This window comes from Babylonia areolata, chromosome 22 (assembly GCF_041734735.1).
Source record: "Babylonia areolata isolate BAREFJ2019XMU chromosome 22, ASM4173473v1, whole genome shotgun sequence".
Taxonomy (NCBI): domain Eukaryota; kingdom Metazoa; phylum Mollusca; class Gastropoda; order Neogastropoda; family Buccinidae; genus Babylonia; species Babylonia areolata.
This window is the reverse complement of record NC_134897.1, coordinates 33,966,528-33,983,479: the sequence shown is the minus strand read 5'-3', so window position 1 is coordinate 33,983,479 and position 16,952 is coordinate 33,966,528. Positions and strand designations below refer to the sequence as shown.

General features: G+C 43.1%; 1 protein-coding gene across 1 annotated transcript in view; it reads left to right on the top strand.

The window, feature by feature from the left end:
- The window catches only part of LOC143297106 (sodium/calcium exchanger 2-like), an 85,527-nt gene that overhangs the window by 6,495 nt on the left and 62,080 nt on the right, over positions 1–16,952 (top strand). Inside the window, exons 2-3 of the mRNA XM_076609278.1 lie at positions 11,903–12,915; positions 13,836–13,933. Of these exons, the coding sequence (XP_076465393.1) occupies positions 12,184–12,915; positions 13,836–13,933 (830 nt within the window). The 5' untranslated portion in view covers positions 11,903–12,183. The remainder of the gene's footprint in view (positions 1–11,902; positions 12,916–13,835; positions 13,934–16,952) is intronic.

The following is a 16,952-nucleotide window of genomic DNA, read 5'->3' as shown; positions in this document are numbered from 1 at the left end:
CAAATCAAAGCGCTTTCGCACCAGTCAGTCACACGCATGCATAACTCGAAAACTGTAGAAACTAAAGACAAGGAAGGGCAGGCAAGGGAGGCTATTTTGGGAAGAGGTGGGTTTTAAGGCCAGACTTGAAAGAGCTGAGAGTGGAGACTTGACGAAGCGAAAGAGGAAGTTCATTCCAATCGCAAGGTCCAGAGACAGAGAAAGAACGGCGGCCAACAGTCGAGTGTTTGAATCTGGGCAATGCGTAAACAGAGTGGATCCGAAGCCGATCGTAGTGAGCGAGATGGAGTGTAGAGGTGAAGGCAGCCACAGAGATAGGAAGGGACAGTTTTGTGAATACATTTATAACATAGAGTGTTGATCTTGTACTTTATTCGGTGTGAGACAGGGAGCCAGTGGAGATGTTGCAAAAGAGGAGTGATGTGCTCAGATCTTTTCTTTCTGAGGACGAGTCGGGCAGCAGAGTTTTGTATGCGCTGAAGGGACTGAATGGATGAAGCAGGCAAACCAGACAATAGAGAGTTACAGTAGTCAAGGCGAGAGAGAATGAGAGAAATGACAAGTCTAGATGTTGCGTCAGTGGACAGATATTTCCGGACGGCACTGATGCGCCGCAGTTGACAGTAGCAGGACTGACATGTCTGATAAATTTTTGCATGGACAGTGTATTGTCAAGGACAACACCGAGGTTCCTGACTGACGTGGAAAGAGGGATGGATGTACTGCCAAGTTTGATTGTGTCAATTGTGATGGAAGACAGTTTTTGTTTAGTTCCTATGATCATTGCTTCAGTTTTGTCCGCGTTCAATTGTAGCTTATTTCGAGTCATCCAGTTTTGAATGTCCAGGAAGCAGTTGGATGTTTCTTGCAAGAGCGACAACAATTTTTCAGGGGTATCACTCTTCTGGAGTTGAGTGTCATCAGCATAAGAATGATGACTGATATTATGGCTGTTGATAATTTCAGCGAGATGAGCAGTGTACAGTGTGAAGAGCACTGGGCCTAAAGAGCACCTGCCTGCTCCGGTCAGTTACAATGGTGCCGGAAGCTGACTTCAGTGGTGCGATCTTGTTTACGCATGGGCCGAAGGCTTCTTTCATACCATCGTACATGCCATGGATGTTGCCAGTCAGCGGAAAGTTGGATGTTCTGACAGATGTACAGCCAGTAGTCATTGGCGCAGCGTCTGGCGTTCCGTTTGGTGTCGTTTCTGGCCTTCTTGAGTGCGGCGAGTGTCTTCTTAGAAGGCTCTCCTTTGTGGTTGATGAGCACCACTCTTTTGGTCTCTATTGCTGGTTCCAGAACAGCAATGCTGGCTTCGAACCAATCTGGATTCTGCCTCTCTGTTTTGCTGAAGGTATCCATGGCTGAGTTGTAGATGGCGTCACGGATGTGATTCCACCTTTCCTCAGCATTGCCGGCAGGGCAGTCTTTGAGGGCATCCTTGATGGGGTTGGCGAAGTGGTCGCACAGGTCTGGGATTACTGTTCTGGCAGTGTTGATGCGAGGCCGACCCTTCTGCATTGAGCGGTGAATCCGTTTTGGTTGGAAGCGCACTTTGCAGCCAACCATGGAGTGGTCAGTGTCACAGTCAGGAAGTTCGGTGATGTGGCTTGGTGGAGAAGAATGTGTTAGTTATGCAGAGGTTGTGGTAGGAGCAAAACTCTAGGAGCCTCTGCCCGTTCTCATTCAGTTTGCCAATACCGAAGTGGCCAATGCAGCTGGGCTAGGAGTCGTGGTCAGAACCCACTCGGGCATTGAAGTCACCGAGAAGGTACAGCTGTTCTGTGGCAGGGATGTCTGGGATGGTGGTATCGAGCTCCTCATAGAACTGGTCCTTGGTCTCCGCAGAAGAACAGAGTATGGGAGCATAGACGCTCAGGAGGTTCACTGGGCCAGAGGAGGTTGACAGGCGGAGAGTGAGGATGCGGGTTGTGCCACTGTATGGCGGTTCCACAGAGGACAGTAGAGAGTTCCTCACGGCGAATCCAACGCATGCAGTCTTGGCTCTTCAAATTCCTTGCCCTACCAGAAGAACGTGTAGTTCTGTTCCATGAGGCTGCTGCTTAAGGGAAGTCTTGTGTCCTGTAGTGCGGCAATGTCGATGTTGAGCCTTGTGAGCTCACGATCCATGATGGCTGTGTTTCTGGAATCATCGACTTGTTGCAGGTCATTTTAGAGGCCAGGACACATTGTCCTGACATTCCAGCTTGCTAAACGCAAGATGGGTAGGTTTTTTTTCCCCTTTTTTCCCTGGTGCATGGTTACAGTCTGCTTGTCGGTTTTTTCCCTAGTTCCAAGCACCCATTGAAGCAGGTAGACTGTGGCGGGTCAGCATCTTATTGGCTGGGGGCTGCCCAGCTTGGAGCGGGCGGTAGCTGACCAGTGGGACTACGATGGTCCCTCCCACTGTCGGAGGCAGCCCGTAGCGCCTGGACCTACGCCAATCGGTCCTAGCTTATAACTCGTAACTGCTGCTTCCCGTGTTGTTTCTGTCGCTGGGGACAGCAGCATTGAAGTGACCTCTCCAGGGCGTGAGCCTGGGTGAAGTTTATGGAGATCCTGGGTTGCCCAGAATCCCCCTCTCGGCCTCAACGATATAGTCCGAAGGAACCCAGAGCGATACATTCGGCACCAGCTTGGCTGCAGGAGCTGCTGGAAGAAAGTGCAACGTCCAACCGCCTTAGGGGCTCCAACTCTGGATTTTTCCTCAGGGTTTGCTCCCGAAGCCTTTCCCGTGACCGGGTATGCCGCAAGGCAGTGGAGGTTTGGAGTCAGGGTTTTCCTTCCCCTAGATGGACTGCCTTCCCAGGCTGACGAGCAAATGTAGTTGTAACAGATACAAATAGATATAAAGGCACAAGATGAGCAGAGAGAGAGAGGCGCGGACATGGAGGCAAGAGACTATATGTCTGTCTGGATTCTCCCGTCGTGTCCGACGGATGGTTAGACGGGCAGGTCATCTGCTGATGTGGGTTTTCAAGTGGGAATGAAGACCAGTTCCTGAGGCACTGGGTCGTCCAGAGACGCAGCATGGAATGGAGTCCTGCAAGAATGGGCCACGTTTTCTCCAATTCCTCTTTTCCTGGATGGCAGCTGCTCTGTTGCGCTCGAATGTCTTTTTGCCATGGGTACACCGTTTCTTCCACGTGTTCTGTCAAGGGCGACATCTTCTCAGGAAGCAGTGTTGATGTTGCAGCTTCTGAGGTTGGCCTTCCAGGTGTCTTTTTATATCTTGGGAGGCCTTCCACGGTCATCTTGTCCTTCCTTCAGTTGTCCATAGAGCAGCATCTTTGGAATTCTGCTGTCCTCCATACGGACAACGTGTCCTGTCCTTCGGAGAACATGGCCTCGGTCTTACCAAGACTGATTGTAAGTCCCAAGCCTTGACAGGCCCTTGCAAAGCGATATGTGATGCCCTGGATGTCTTCATGAGAGTGCGCGGCCAGTGCACAGTCATCAGCAAAGAGGAACTCTCCTCAGAAAGGCCTCAGATAATTAGTTTTGTTCTAAAGTCGTCGAAGGTTAAAGAGTTTGCATTCTGAACGAAACTGGATGTATACCCCCTCGTCACAGTCCCGGAATGCATCAATCAGCATTGCAGCAAACAGTTGGAACTAAAACGCATCCCTGTTTCACTCCGTTTTTCACTGGGAATGGGTCAGTGGCATCTCTGTTTTCTTGTATCCTCGCCTGCATGCCATCAAGGAATGAAACAATCAGTGAGATGAGATTTTCCGGGCAACCAGTCTTGTGAAGGATCTTCCACTGGCCAGTCCGATTAACAGTGTTGAAGGCCTTGGTGAGATCAACAAACACCATGTGGAGCTTCTGATTCTGCTCTCGACATTTCTCCGGTAGTCTGCCATGTGGGTGATGAGTCTGTTCTCATATATATGTGTATGTATGTATAATAGTCAGTAGTTTCCGACTTTGACCATTAGAACAGTAGAGGAGGCAACTGCTGTCCCGACTATCTGGGCTAGAATTTGATTTTAGTGGAGAGTGTCTTGCCCAAGTTAATCCCCACTCTCTCGGCCAAGAGAGTTGTAGGACGGTCGGCGTTGGGATGATTGCTAAATGCCACCTGGCACCCAAGGCTGCAGCACTAAGAGCAAGTGCAGTCTTGCCTCCTAGTTTGAGAGTCATTCATAGTCCTTCACAAAAGACTAAGCTGTAAATGACTTCCCACTGCAGTGGAGAAACCATTGATCATACAGCTATCACTTTGCTGTTGACCCAACTGTAAGCTTGTGTCAGTCCATGATATTAGCTGAGCGTTGGGCTCAAGAAACTGTAAACCCGTTTCACATCTATGGGGAGTAACAAGAGACCGCCAGAAAAATAATCATACTGTATAGTGTGTGGTATACTGTATATTCCACCGACTCATTTTCTGTCTACCTATCCATTTAGGCAGCCATACTCCGTTCGGGAGATGGGTGCATACTAAATGTGTTCTGTTTCCATGACCCACCGAACGCGAACGTGGATTCCGGGATGTCTAACGTTCGTAGTTCATCTTGTCTGCTGCGTATACGCACGAGTAGTGAGGTTCACGTTTAAGGCACCGGCAGGTTGCAAAGACAGGACCCCCACCCTCCTCCCCCGCTCTTCCCAGGAAAGGAGTTTGAACCACACACCTTTCACATGCCAAGGGGCAGAAGTCCGACTGTTGGACCGATTGGTTACGGTACCAGTCAAAGAAACGGCTCACAGGCAAGACATGTTCACGAAGCCGACCGTGCTCCGTTGCCTGAGGCCCGATCTCATTGGCTCAGTTTCCGATGAGCTGGAAGGGACTTGCAGACATGGTCAGTTATTGATTGATGGTTCACAAGAAGTACCCCTCGTCACCTGTTGAATCTTTAGTGGAGAGGCTGTTGTTATCTGGGAGTTTCCTGTTACTCGTTTGCTTGAGTGTTGTTTTTTGTTTTTATTCTCGTTATTTCATGAGTCTTGTTGATGTTTTTTTTTTTTTTTTTTTTTTTTCGGTTGGCTTTCTCTCCTGCAGTATTACACTTATTGTAGACGTGGGTGCGTGTGTATAACACACATATACACATACACAATCGCACGCACGCGTGCGCACACACACAGACACATTCACACGGACACGCACACACACGCACACGCACACACACACACACACACCTCTTGATATATTATTTTCCCAAAGAAGTATATTTACCTGGATTTTATTGCTGTTTTTGAAACTAAAAGTGTGGTCACTCCAGTCACTCCATCCCACTGTCTGGAAATCATTATAGACATCTTTGTTGATGTGCAGCGATACAGGGCCGCACACGCAGAGTACAGTAACGACTGCTGGGTTTTTTTTTTGTTTGTTGTTGTTTTTTTTCATCGCTGAAAAATAACGGGCAGTCGATACCAGTACATGATGGTGTCAGTGTCACAGAAAAAAGCGTTGAACATGGTATCTGAACTCTTGACGACGATCATTCGAAGAATGAATCTCAGCACGTAAAGGGGGAAGACGGGAGATTTGGAATTCCAGAGTACCTCTGAAACTAACGTTTGTGCATCTGCTGGGGTTGGGGGTGGGATAATCTGGCAGGCTTTTAAACTGTATACACAAATTGTCACGAACCGCAAAGATGTGTTTATCATTCAGCTGTTGTGGTTTGTGTTAACTGCGCTGGAGATCGTGTCTAAGAGCAGACGATGTCTGGATCAGAGAAGGGGAGAAATGGCAAGATTATTGTGATGAAGTCGGAAATGGTGGGTGTGGCAGTGGTGAGGAGGGAAAATGAAGAGGTAAAAATGAGAGGGTTGGGCCAAGGGGTGTAGCCTCGAGTAGATTAGAGGTGGCAGTGTGTGTATGGTGGTAAGGCAGAAAGGATCTTGAAGGGTTACGGAGAATGGTTGCGAAGTTAAAAAGAGGACAACATTTTGCACACCATCCCATTCTGTCTCTATCTCTTTCGGCTTCTCTACCTCTCCCTCTCTTCCGCCCCGTTCCCTGTTCATCGTTTATCGTCTCCTCCTCCTCTTCATTCTCCATACTTCCCCTTCTTCTTTGTCTTCGTAAACTTCTTTCTGTAACTTTGATGCGGCTGGAAATGGGTAACGTCAAATAACATGCAGTATACTGTACCTTCTCATATCACTTTTCAAGAGACATTATATGGTTACTTCACACACACACACACACACACACACACACACACACACACACACACACACACTATTATATGGTTACTTCACATACACACACAGAGGCACACATAGGCACACATAGGCACACACACACACACACACACACACGCACATACACACACACACACTGACACACACACGCGTGCACGCGGGCAGTAGATACGAATGAGAGAGGGAGAGAGATTATTTTTGCAGTTGAAACACATGTTGGAATTCCGGCCACAAAACCCCCATGCACCGGAGCGATAAGTGCAGAATAAACTGGGATGGACGGGAGTTATAAAGATAGATGAAAGCAAAACGGTTGCTTTGATTGCAGAAACGAACCTGACTGTGTTTCATCATGTTTGTTTAACGCTCAACACCCAGACTGTTTTTCAGCCGTACACAGAGACGCGAGTTTTAAAACATCGATTTTTGTCGCTGGTCTTTAAACATAAAGAGCATTGTTAAACCTAGGGTAGAAAGGTAAGGGATATATGGCAAAGCCCACCACCCGTGCTGCGGTGCACAGGTCAAAGAAACTACGCCCCAGTCTGAGAGAGAAGCAGCCAGTCAATTCATATGATCCTAAATCCAGCGCTGAACATATAATAATGATGCAACAGTTTTCTTCGGGACTGCAATGAACTGCTGGAAACAAGCGTAGTATCCTTTACGCCTGGAAGTCGAGGTTACCACAGACAAGGCAAGGGTGTGTTTTGTTTTGGTTTTTGATCGTTTTTGTGTTTGTTTTCAGAATAAAAAAACAAAACAAAAAACCCACAAAAATCGCTGGGTTCCGGTTCTCCTTTGTAGTTTTCTGGGACCATCTGGCGTTCGGATGAAAAGCGAAAAGTTATAATTTTTCATTTTATAACCTGCCTATAAAACCCTAGTAACTGAGTAGCAACACCCTCTAATAGACGTATTGTTCTCAGATTGTCCAAGTTTTCGTTTTTCTGACATAGTTTTTCCCGTATAGCCACACATCCTCCATATGCGGCAGAATCCTGAGTTGGCCGTCTTAAAGATGATGATGAAAAGAGCAGACAAAAACTGGAGGTAAAGTCCTATGAGATTTTTTTAAAGCTTGATTATAAAGGTATTACCGAAAAAGATACCATAAAAGCATTGCTGTCAACAGGACAAGCACTTCTGCATATGCATGAAATTATTTATTCATATTTTCACATCTAATTTCTCATAACACAATTAAAACTTTGTTCAGGACATCAATATTAATTCCAATTATAAGCTATATTAATGAATAGTATAACTCTCCCTCCTCCCACCCAAAGAATGTGCAATAGACACTGAAATGAATAACAAGATCACTTAATGAAACATCCAACAATAACACAAGTTCATAAAATATCATGAATAAATGAATGATAAAACAAGCAATCAATTTAATGAAATAAGATTTAAAGGTGAAAAAAAAGATACAGTCTATGCATTCAAGCACTCATATTCCAAAGGCAAAGATGAATCATTTGTAGTAAGTACAATAAATGAATACAGTAAAAACAACCAAGAACTCTTGTTAATTTTTTTGTCAAAATGCAATAGTTGTTTGCATTGGATCATCCATTGAAAGATTCCCTCCCCCCCCCCCCCCAAAGCCCCCCCATATTATTCAGGCATAAAAAGACAAGGTATCAATAACATGCATCCTCCGCATACTCATTATCTCCCCCCCGCCCGGCCCCCCGCCCCCACACCCCTCTCAATTGTCACCTGACAAGGTGGGGTCTGAGTGCAGATTCGAACCCATCATGTTCGTGTTGTCTTTGTCAATGCACTATTGCGGATCTATTAATGATGTTGAAAAAGTAATATTCAGGCATACTTTTTTGAAGGGCGATAAATCGATTGCGACATTCGAAGTAATAACGCTGTTTAAATCATGTTATTTTGGTGTATCTCGGGCATTTAAGAGTTCTTTAAACCCCGCGGTAAAGGAGACGTAACCATCGCCGGAATCACACTGCAACATTTAGCCGTTTTCTCTGGATCTAGATAGATGTACAACAGGTTTAGTTATACTCGGGAAAATAAGACACCGTCAGTTCCTCTTTTATGTTCATTCTAGTTAATTGAATATCCACTTTAAAATATTCGTATGCAGTAAACACGTCGATGATGTAGTCCGTGTCACTGTATGTGTTCTGTCCAGAATTTGTATTTCTTTCCATTTAATTGCGAACAAGAAAAACGAAGTCACGCCGTCTTCTTACAAAGCATCACCTACGGAACTGCAACTGGGATGCGGCAATATGGTGTTTTCGGAATCGCGGAATGAGCCTTTACGAAATAAACTGTTAATGATACGGCTTAATTCGGGAGACTTACAATGTATTGTTGGTATGACCGTGAAGATTTTTCCTACTATTTTTAAGCCAAAAGTTTACTATGGACACGCACACGCACACACACACACACACACACAGACAACCGAACACTGGGTTATAACATAGACTCACTTTGTTTACACAAGTGAGTCAGAAGCTTAATACCATGAGAACACTAACAATGGCAACAACCATAATATTGTAGTAAAAGAAATAAATGGATACAATGAAAAAATTTAAAGCTCTCTTGAATTATTTCACATATAATTTCTTGCACTGTTGCAGCTCATCATACATAAAGATTCTTTTCAAGTGTTATTCATGAAAATATATACTGTCTATGACGTGAATCCTCTACACACACACACACACACACACACACACACACACACACACACACGATCTAAATGACATACAACTTCTACTGTCACTTCAAGAATGTAGTTGACAACTTTGGTTCGGATATATTCAAACATAACCTTAAAAAATATGAAAATGATCACACAACGATTGACATTAACAAGATAGACATTCAGTTCAGCGTCAAAAAGGAAATACAGACTCTTGTGTTTAGATGGAAAATTGACGCCTTCGAAACTAAACAAGGCCTGTACCAGGAATATTGTATGCCTATGTGGAGAGAAAATCACAATTTTGCGTCTTCTCTCTTGCTTAAGAGTTCATTCCTATACTTTCCAAAAACGCGGTCACAAAAATATTAAACTCTTCATCGTTACCTTTCGAATTTTTTTGGTTGATTTATCTACATGTCCAATAGCTAATTACCTGTAAGTATTCCAACATTTGACATGTTTTTGCCAGTTTGTTGATTTTATAGCTCTTCTTCTCATTCGTCAGATGGACGATTTTATAGTTAATGGATTCCATAGTTTGTTTCCATCTCCAAAATTTTCTTCTCCATCCTAAATTTATATTTCTTGTCACATTTGTAATTGCATACAGTTCAAATACGTTCCCACACACATAAACACATACACTGCACACACTTTTTCCCCCGTCTAAAATCACTTTAGTGAACAGACGTCAAAATGATGACCAACCAACCAACCAACCAACCAACACACACACACACACAGTCATTCCTCTCTCACACACACACACACACACACACACAATCCCACCAGAATCACAGTAGTTCCCTCGCTCTCATTCATGACAGCTAGCTATCATATTCTTAAAAAAAATAAGGCAATGATAACAGCAACAACAAATAACAAAAATAGTGATGATGATGGTGATGATGTAATAACTCGCCTCCATAATTGATTTCAAGCACTCATATTTTGAAAGCAGATATACGTGTAAATATCTTTTCCAGAGTTTTCATGCAAGACAGAGGTTACAAGAATTTCCAACGTGGAGGTCACAATTGAACAGATGAAAAAAGCTCTAAAGAGCCTAAACCCATCATAGTCCCCAGGACCTGACGAGATTCACCCACGAGTATTAATAGAGCTTGCTGAAGTTATTGCTCACCCACTTAAGATCTTGTTTGATAGAACACAAGAAAAGGGTGCAATGCCAAAAGCTTGGAAAGGAGCAGAAGTACGACCTATTTTTAAGAAAGGTAAGAATTCTGCAGGTAACTATCGTCCAGTCAGCCTAACATCAGTTGTCTGTAAAGTTTTTGAGGGTTTTATTCGAGACGCTTTTTGCCAACATTTAACCAAACATAATCTGTTATCTAGAGAACAGTTTGGATTTACCAGAGGGCGCTCGTGTGTTACACAACTACTTGTTACATTACAAGATTGGTTAGTCATGCTAGATGAAAGGGTACCAGTTGATGCAGTCTACCTTGATCTAAGGAAAGCTTTCGATACAGTTCCCCATCATAGACTCATAAATAAGCTGGGAGGCTATGGGATAAAAGGCAAGCTACTATTGTGGATCAGCGACTTTCTAAATGGAAGATCACAGTTTGTAAGTGTAAATAGTAGTAAATAATCGAAGGTTAAGGTAACTAGTGGTGTACCACAAGGTAGTGTTCTTGGTCCAACCTTATTCATATACTTTATAAATGATATGCCTGGTGAGGTAGATTGTAAAGTAAAAATCTTTGCAGACGACACCAAGGCTTACTCTGCCATCCGAAATATAGAAGATAGAGATCGCTTACAAATGTGTACACATAATCTAGTTAAATGGACAAATACTTGGCTACTGCAATTTAACAGTGAGAAATGCAAAGTTCTGCACATTGGAAAGAATAATCTACAGTATCAGTACACGATACAGGAAGAGGGGGTAACTGGATCCAGAATTAAGCTTTGAGGCACAAACAAATAATATAGTGAAAAAGGGAAATCAAATTTCTGGTCTTCTTGTGAGAACTATAACAAATAAATCTCCCGAAATTATGATTCCGTTGTTCAAAGCTCTGGTTAGACCCATTACTGAATATGAAAACTCAGTATGGTGCCCTTACCTTTAAAAAGCACATAAATATGATTGAAGGTGTTCAACGCAGATTTACCAAGTGTATAAGTAGTAATAGTTCTCGAGATCTTAGTTATGAGGAGCGCCTGGCTCTTTTTAATATGCCTAACCTAGAGTTTAGAAGATAAAGAGGTGATCTCATTGAAGTATACAATATCATGCACAATATTTACGATCCTTGCACCACCGCTTCCTTGTTTACTGTGGCTCTAACTTCGATAAAACTTCAAAATAAACAAAACTAATTTCGTAACTAACCAGTTCCGCAAGTTTTTTTTTTAATTTTTTTTATTTTAATTTTTTTTTTTACTAACCGTATCATAAATCTGAGGAATAACCTTTCCTATGACACCATCAATGCACCATCGGTAAACGCCTTCAAAAATCACATTGCCAAAAAGTTTAAGGACCATGTATTTTCTACAGAGTTAAATCTTTATTGAGCTGTAGATAAATGTAGTATACACTATGCCTGACTTAAACAATGGTCTGTTCACAACAAGTGATCCAAAAGCACATAAATGGACACTGATTATGAGGGCAAAAGGATTTTAGCCTATAGCCAAACATTTCTGTGATTCTATGATAACCGGTATTAACAGTACCTTCTTCTTCTTCTGGATAGGTAGCCAACATCGGCTTGTCGATGTAAGGTACATTGCTTCTTTATTTTTCGTAAGTCACTTTAAAATGTTAAGAAAATTGATTACGTGACTAGTATATTTTGATAATATTGCGTGTGTCGTGAAAAATAGTACAGCAGTGTCATGTGAAAACTTGCGAGAAGAAAAAGGACAAGACTTGTTCCGCTTGTGACGTCAACGAATAATGACGTCGAAGTAACTGACGTAAACAATGATCAGAAGAGCCTGTTTACAGATGTGGTCATGTTGGTCGCTACACTTTCTAATATTTTTCATATTTTCCAGTTTGTACAGACAAGGAGCCCGTGGAAAAATCCAAAAATGATGACTATTACAATCATTTGGCGTAAACTTGGAGTGAGGAAGTATCACAACACTGTCGTCATCGTAGATGTATCCATACCGCACAGTGCATTTTAAATCATCACTGGTGGACGGCAGCAGGCAATGAAGTGAAAAAAAAAAGAAAAAGAAAACAACAAGAAAAAAAACCAAAACTCTTCGTCGGTTTCCATCTATATGGTGTGAATCAAAACCAGAGCGCCCAAGATCTCTTCTTGAAAACGATGATTTTAGTATATGATAACTACAGCCGGGGCTATGTGGTGGAGATTTTAAACGAAGGCGAGGAATCTTGCAAATCTTGGTTATTGTTGCCAGCAGAAAATCTGTGGCCCGAGGCGCTGCGCGGTATACTATACATTCTAGCACTGATATATCTCTTCATTGGCATCGCCATCGCATCTGACGTCTTCATGTGCAGCATCGAGGTCATCACCAGTAAAAAACGCAAGGTGATCCGTTGGGACGAGGAACGTCAGGAAAAAGTCGAAAAAGAGGTTCTTATTTGGAACGAGACGGTGGCCAATCTGACTTTGATGGCGCTTGGCAGTTCTGCGCCAGAGATTCTGCTTGCTACTGCGGAGATGATCGGTGATATCGATTCGAGGGAAGCCAAAGATGCTTTGGGCACGTTCACCATCATTGGCAGCGCGGCCTTCAACCTGCTGATCATTACAGCTGTGTGTATCTTGAGCGTTCCCACGGGCGAAATAAAGTCCATCAAGGAAATAGGAGTGTTCGTCGTCACCAGCATCTGGTCCATCTGGGCCTACGTGTGGATGCTGATAGTGGTTAAGTATATCACGCCCGGACAGATCGACGCCTGGGAGGCCTGGGTCACGCTGGGCTATCTGCCTGTCTTCGTCTACATGTCCTATATCGTAGACCGCGGGGGGTTCAACATAAAGAAAAAAGTCCGTCAGGAACACCAACCCTCGGACAGTGGGGTAAAAAGCGTAAGTTTCCTCTGCTGCTGTTTGTCTGTCTGTCTCCCTCATGTCCATTTGCTTCAATCTTATCTTGCGCTTAATTATCTGTCATCTTTTCTCTTGCTGGTGTCTCTGTCCTCGCCTCTCTTTCATCAATTCTGACTCGGCCTTCCATTGTCTCTCTCAATCAGTCCATATTCACAACAACGTAAGCTCTTAATCGCTGTGTCATAACGGTTCTTTAAGACCTCCAAAACGGCTTTTAGGTCTAATTCACCATCATTAGTTCAGTTAATCGCTTGGAACATTTCATAACATTCTTTGTGTGCAGAGGTTGAAGAATTGTCTCCATGGATGAAACTAAAAATTAAATTTACATGATACAGGTTGATTGTTACGTGATATACGTAGTGTTTGTTGTTAATCACACATCCCTGTGCGTTTTTCGATTTTTTTTTAATTACGGTTTTTATTTGATCTTGGGAGGAGGACGGGAGGAGATTCTGGTGCTTTGGTTGACTGGCTTTTTTTTCTGTCCGGTAATCGGCACCGTTCCAGTGACGTTCTCCCACGCCGCTCATCAGGTACAGCCACATCCAGATTTGAAGGCCGCAGTGCCAGTTCCAACAGTTCACTTGAAAGCTGTAAATGTCACAGGCAGTCACAGAACACAGAGGCCACAGTACAGATGGGAGAGCATTTCATTCCGAATTTCGTTCTGTTTAGCTGTTTATATGTTCCTTTTTTGTGTATGAGTGTGTCTGAACATGTGGAAAAAAAGTATTTTGTTCCATTATTTATGATATATATATATATATATTTTTTTTTCTTTACTAGGATTATTACATGTAAAATCAAACGTTCACAAAGTATTCAAAAACAAAAACGTAAGCTATACTCGCCGTGTGTGTGTGTGTGTGTGTGTGTGTGTGTGTGTGTGTTTCCAGCTGTCGGTCCGTGTGGTGAACCACCAATACCCAAAATACACCCGCTCCGTGTCCAAGGAACTGAGTGTGCTGGAGGCTGAGAAGATGAAGAGGTTGAGGTGGGTCTTGTGTATGTGTGTGTGCGCACTCAGTCGTGTGTGTGTGTGTGTGTGTGTGTGTGTGTGTGAGAGTGGGAAATCGGAATGGTTTATTCACATAGGCTTTAGTCCCAAGTGAAGGGGTTCACAAGACAATGATACAACTCAGTGAAACACCAAAAGTTAACAAACATAGATATAAGAGAGAGTGGGTGTGGTGCTTTAAACCGTTACCGTAAAATAGTACAGTTCCAAAACATAGACGTATATAATAGTCAGGAGGTTGAAATCTTTTGCTTGCAAAAAAAGTGACACCCAAAACGTTGTCTGTTAGAAGCAAACATCCTCTTTGTATGTGTAGTCACATTGTTTCTGAGTACAACTATGGTGGATTATGACTTAAGAAACAATTATTGTGGCCGCCATGACAGTTTTTAAAATGGCCTCTGCGGAAGACAAATTTGTAAATATCTTGAGTTCTGTGATTAGAAAACACACATAGTATCAATTTCTATGTTTTTGGGCATGATAAATTTATTTATGACATCAGATTCAAGAATAATGATTATTTATCCTAGTTTTGCCAAGATAAACTTATTTACAAGGTTAAAAAGGCTTGTCACAAAGTCAAACTGAATCTCACCGTAGGAGTTTCCACTCAACCAGTGGTAGTCGCTATAAGACAAAGATCTGCTTACTGAAGTGGCTGCAGTCTATGCAGTGAACGTAAAAAAGTAGGGTGTAGATTAAGATATCTCCACTGGAAAATAGAATTAGCTTCTGCTAATTTGTAAACACCTCGGTCAGCTTTATTAGGATGAAAACAACTTTGCAAATCATTAATTGTCCCAACTTCAATTGCACTCCAGCTGTAAAGAGTTTGGATTCCTGCAGCTGTCTTTGCACTGGCATCCTTGAGTACAAGGCAGTCCCAGTCGTGTGCATTTGCAGTGGTGTGTAGCACAGGAAGCTGGAGGATCTCCACATCCACAAGAAGTGAGTTCCAGGCACAATGTTGATGAATGTTTAGTTGAGAAGCTGAGGTCCAGTCTGAGCGCTGCCAGTATCTGACTACACAAGACGCCACCCACAGTCCACAACTGATGGCAGCTGCGGATGGGTTTCAAGTGCCCTTTTCCAAACCAGGCATTGGTAGTGAGAGCGCTTCACTTGAGGAACGAGTGCATCCCTCATTGGTGGGAGATTTTCCAAGGTCCTCTTGTGCTATGAAAGACAGTACATCGCACTTCATCAATTGACTGGCTTGATGTGTTTGGGTCATACAACTTGCATATGAATGCTTCTGCATCATTCAGCACATCTTGGTCAGGAAAGTCTGCTGTACCCAGATTCTGCAGCAGCTGTGGGGTCTTCACAAACTCGTTCTATGCTGATGGCTTGCCAATGTTTGCAAATTGACTGGTACTGTCTGATCCAGTGATGGCATGAAATGCAAGCAGTGATGATCTTTCTGCCTCACTCAAGTCGACCTGGTGGATGGGAACATAGCATTTCTTTTTGGTGGTCCACTTTTGCATCCACAAGGAAGGGCTGAGATGCGGCCGATAATGAGCAACCAGGAGCACAAGAACGTCTGTATCACGGCTGACAATGATAGTCTGTCCGTATCCTTGCTCACTGGCTTCCTTGGCATGGAGGAGCATGTGTGTGTCGGTTGCTGACAGCCGTGACACATTCGGGTACACTGAACTACAGAAATATTGATCCAGTTAGTGATTTATGTACTCCGAGTGGTCGTGATACGTTGGAGACATCTACTGTACAGAATGATTATTTATGCAGAATTTCTAAAGACAGTCACGTGTATTCTTTTGGTCGTTACCTGCTTAATGTATGCGAGGATTTCGACATGATTATTCTTAATGGTTTAAAATTGTTGTAGAGCTATTCTGATAAATATACATACATTGCCACTAATGGCTGTAGTGTTATTATTTTTTGGTATCCAGCTCAGTGCTTACTCGTAAAAGTTTGAATGTTAAGCACATGGTAGAGTCAAAGCATTCCCTTGTCGAGTTTTGTTTGGCTGTGAATTCGAATTCAAACGTTTCGCTACAGCAGACTAGAATATGTATGCCCATGTCCACGCTGATTAAGTATAAATGGGATGATGGAATGAGGGAGACTTTCTACAGTAATATGTCCTCTGACAAGGTGAAACAAATAATTCAGGATGCAATTTCACTTGTAGATGTTGATGTTAACGCTGCACTGTCAAAATTTAATGAATGTTTTGCTTTCTCGGGTGAATGTATGAAGAAAACAGTTGTGTTTGGGAATGAGAGAAGAAAAGTATGGTTTGACCTTGAGTGCCGTGAGAGCAGAAAAGTTCTTCGTAATCAATTACATAGGGCCTCTAGAACTAACCTGGACACTGACCGTCTGGCTTATGTCCAAAAACGTAGAGTATAAAGAGTTATTGCGTCAAAAGAGAAAACTGCATAGAGAGGATGTGATTCAGTCTCTACAATGCCACTCGACTAATCCAAAGCAGTTCTGGGACACAGTTTCAGTTTCAGTTTCAGTAGCTCAAGGAGGCGTCACTGCGTTCGGACAAATCCATATACACTACACCACATCTGCCAAGCAGATGCCTGACCAGCAGCGTAACCCAACGCGCTTAGTCAGGCCTTGAGGGGAAAAAAAAGAAAAAAAAAGGAGATGAATAAATGATATATAAGCAAATAGATGTAAAACATGAAGACACACATTCACATATACACCCACACATGCATAACAGATATGCACCGAACATGCAGTTTCACATATATGAAAGCACAGTCAAATACATATAAACGTACATGATCTTCAACACACACACACACACACACCACACATTACCCTGCACCTCCTCTACCCCCCTCCTCCACACACTCATTTCTAGTCTACGTATCACAGCTTCCACGGCACACACACACACACACACACACACACACACACACACAGATATATATATATATATATATACGTTCCAATATCCTGTTGCTCCCACAGTGTAGGCATGCATACACTCACATAC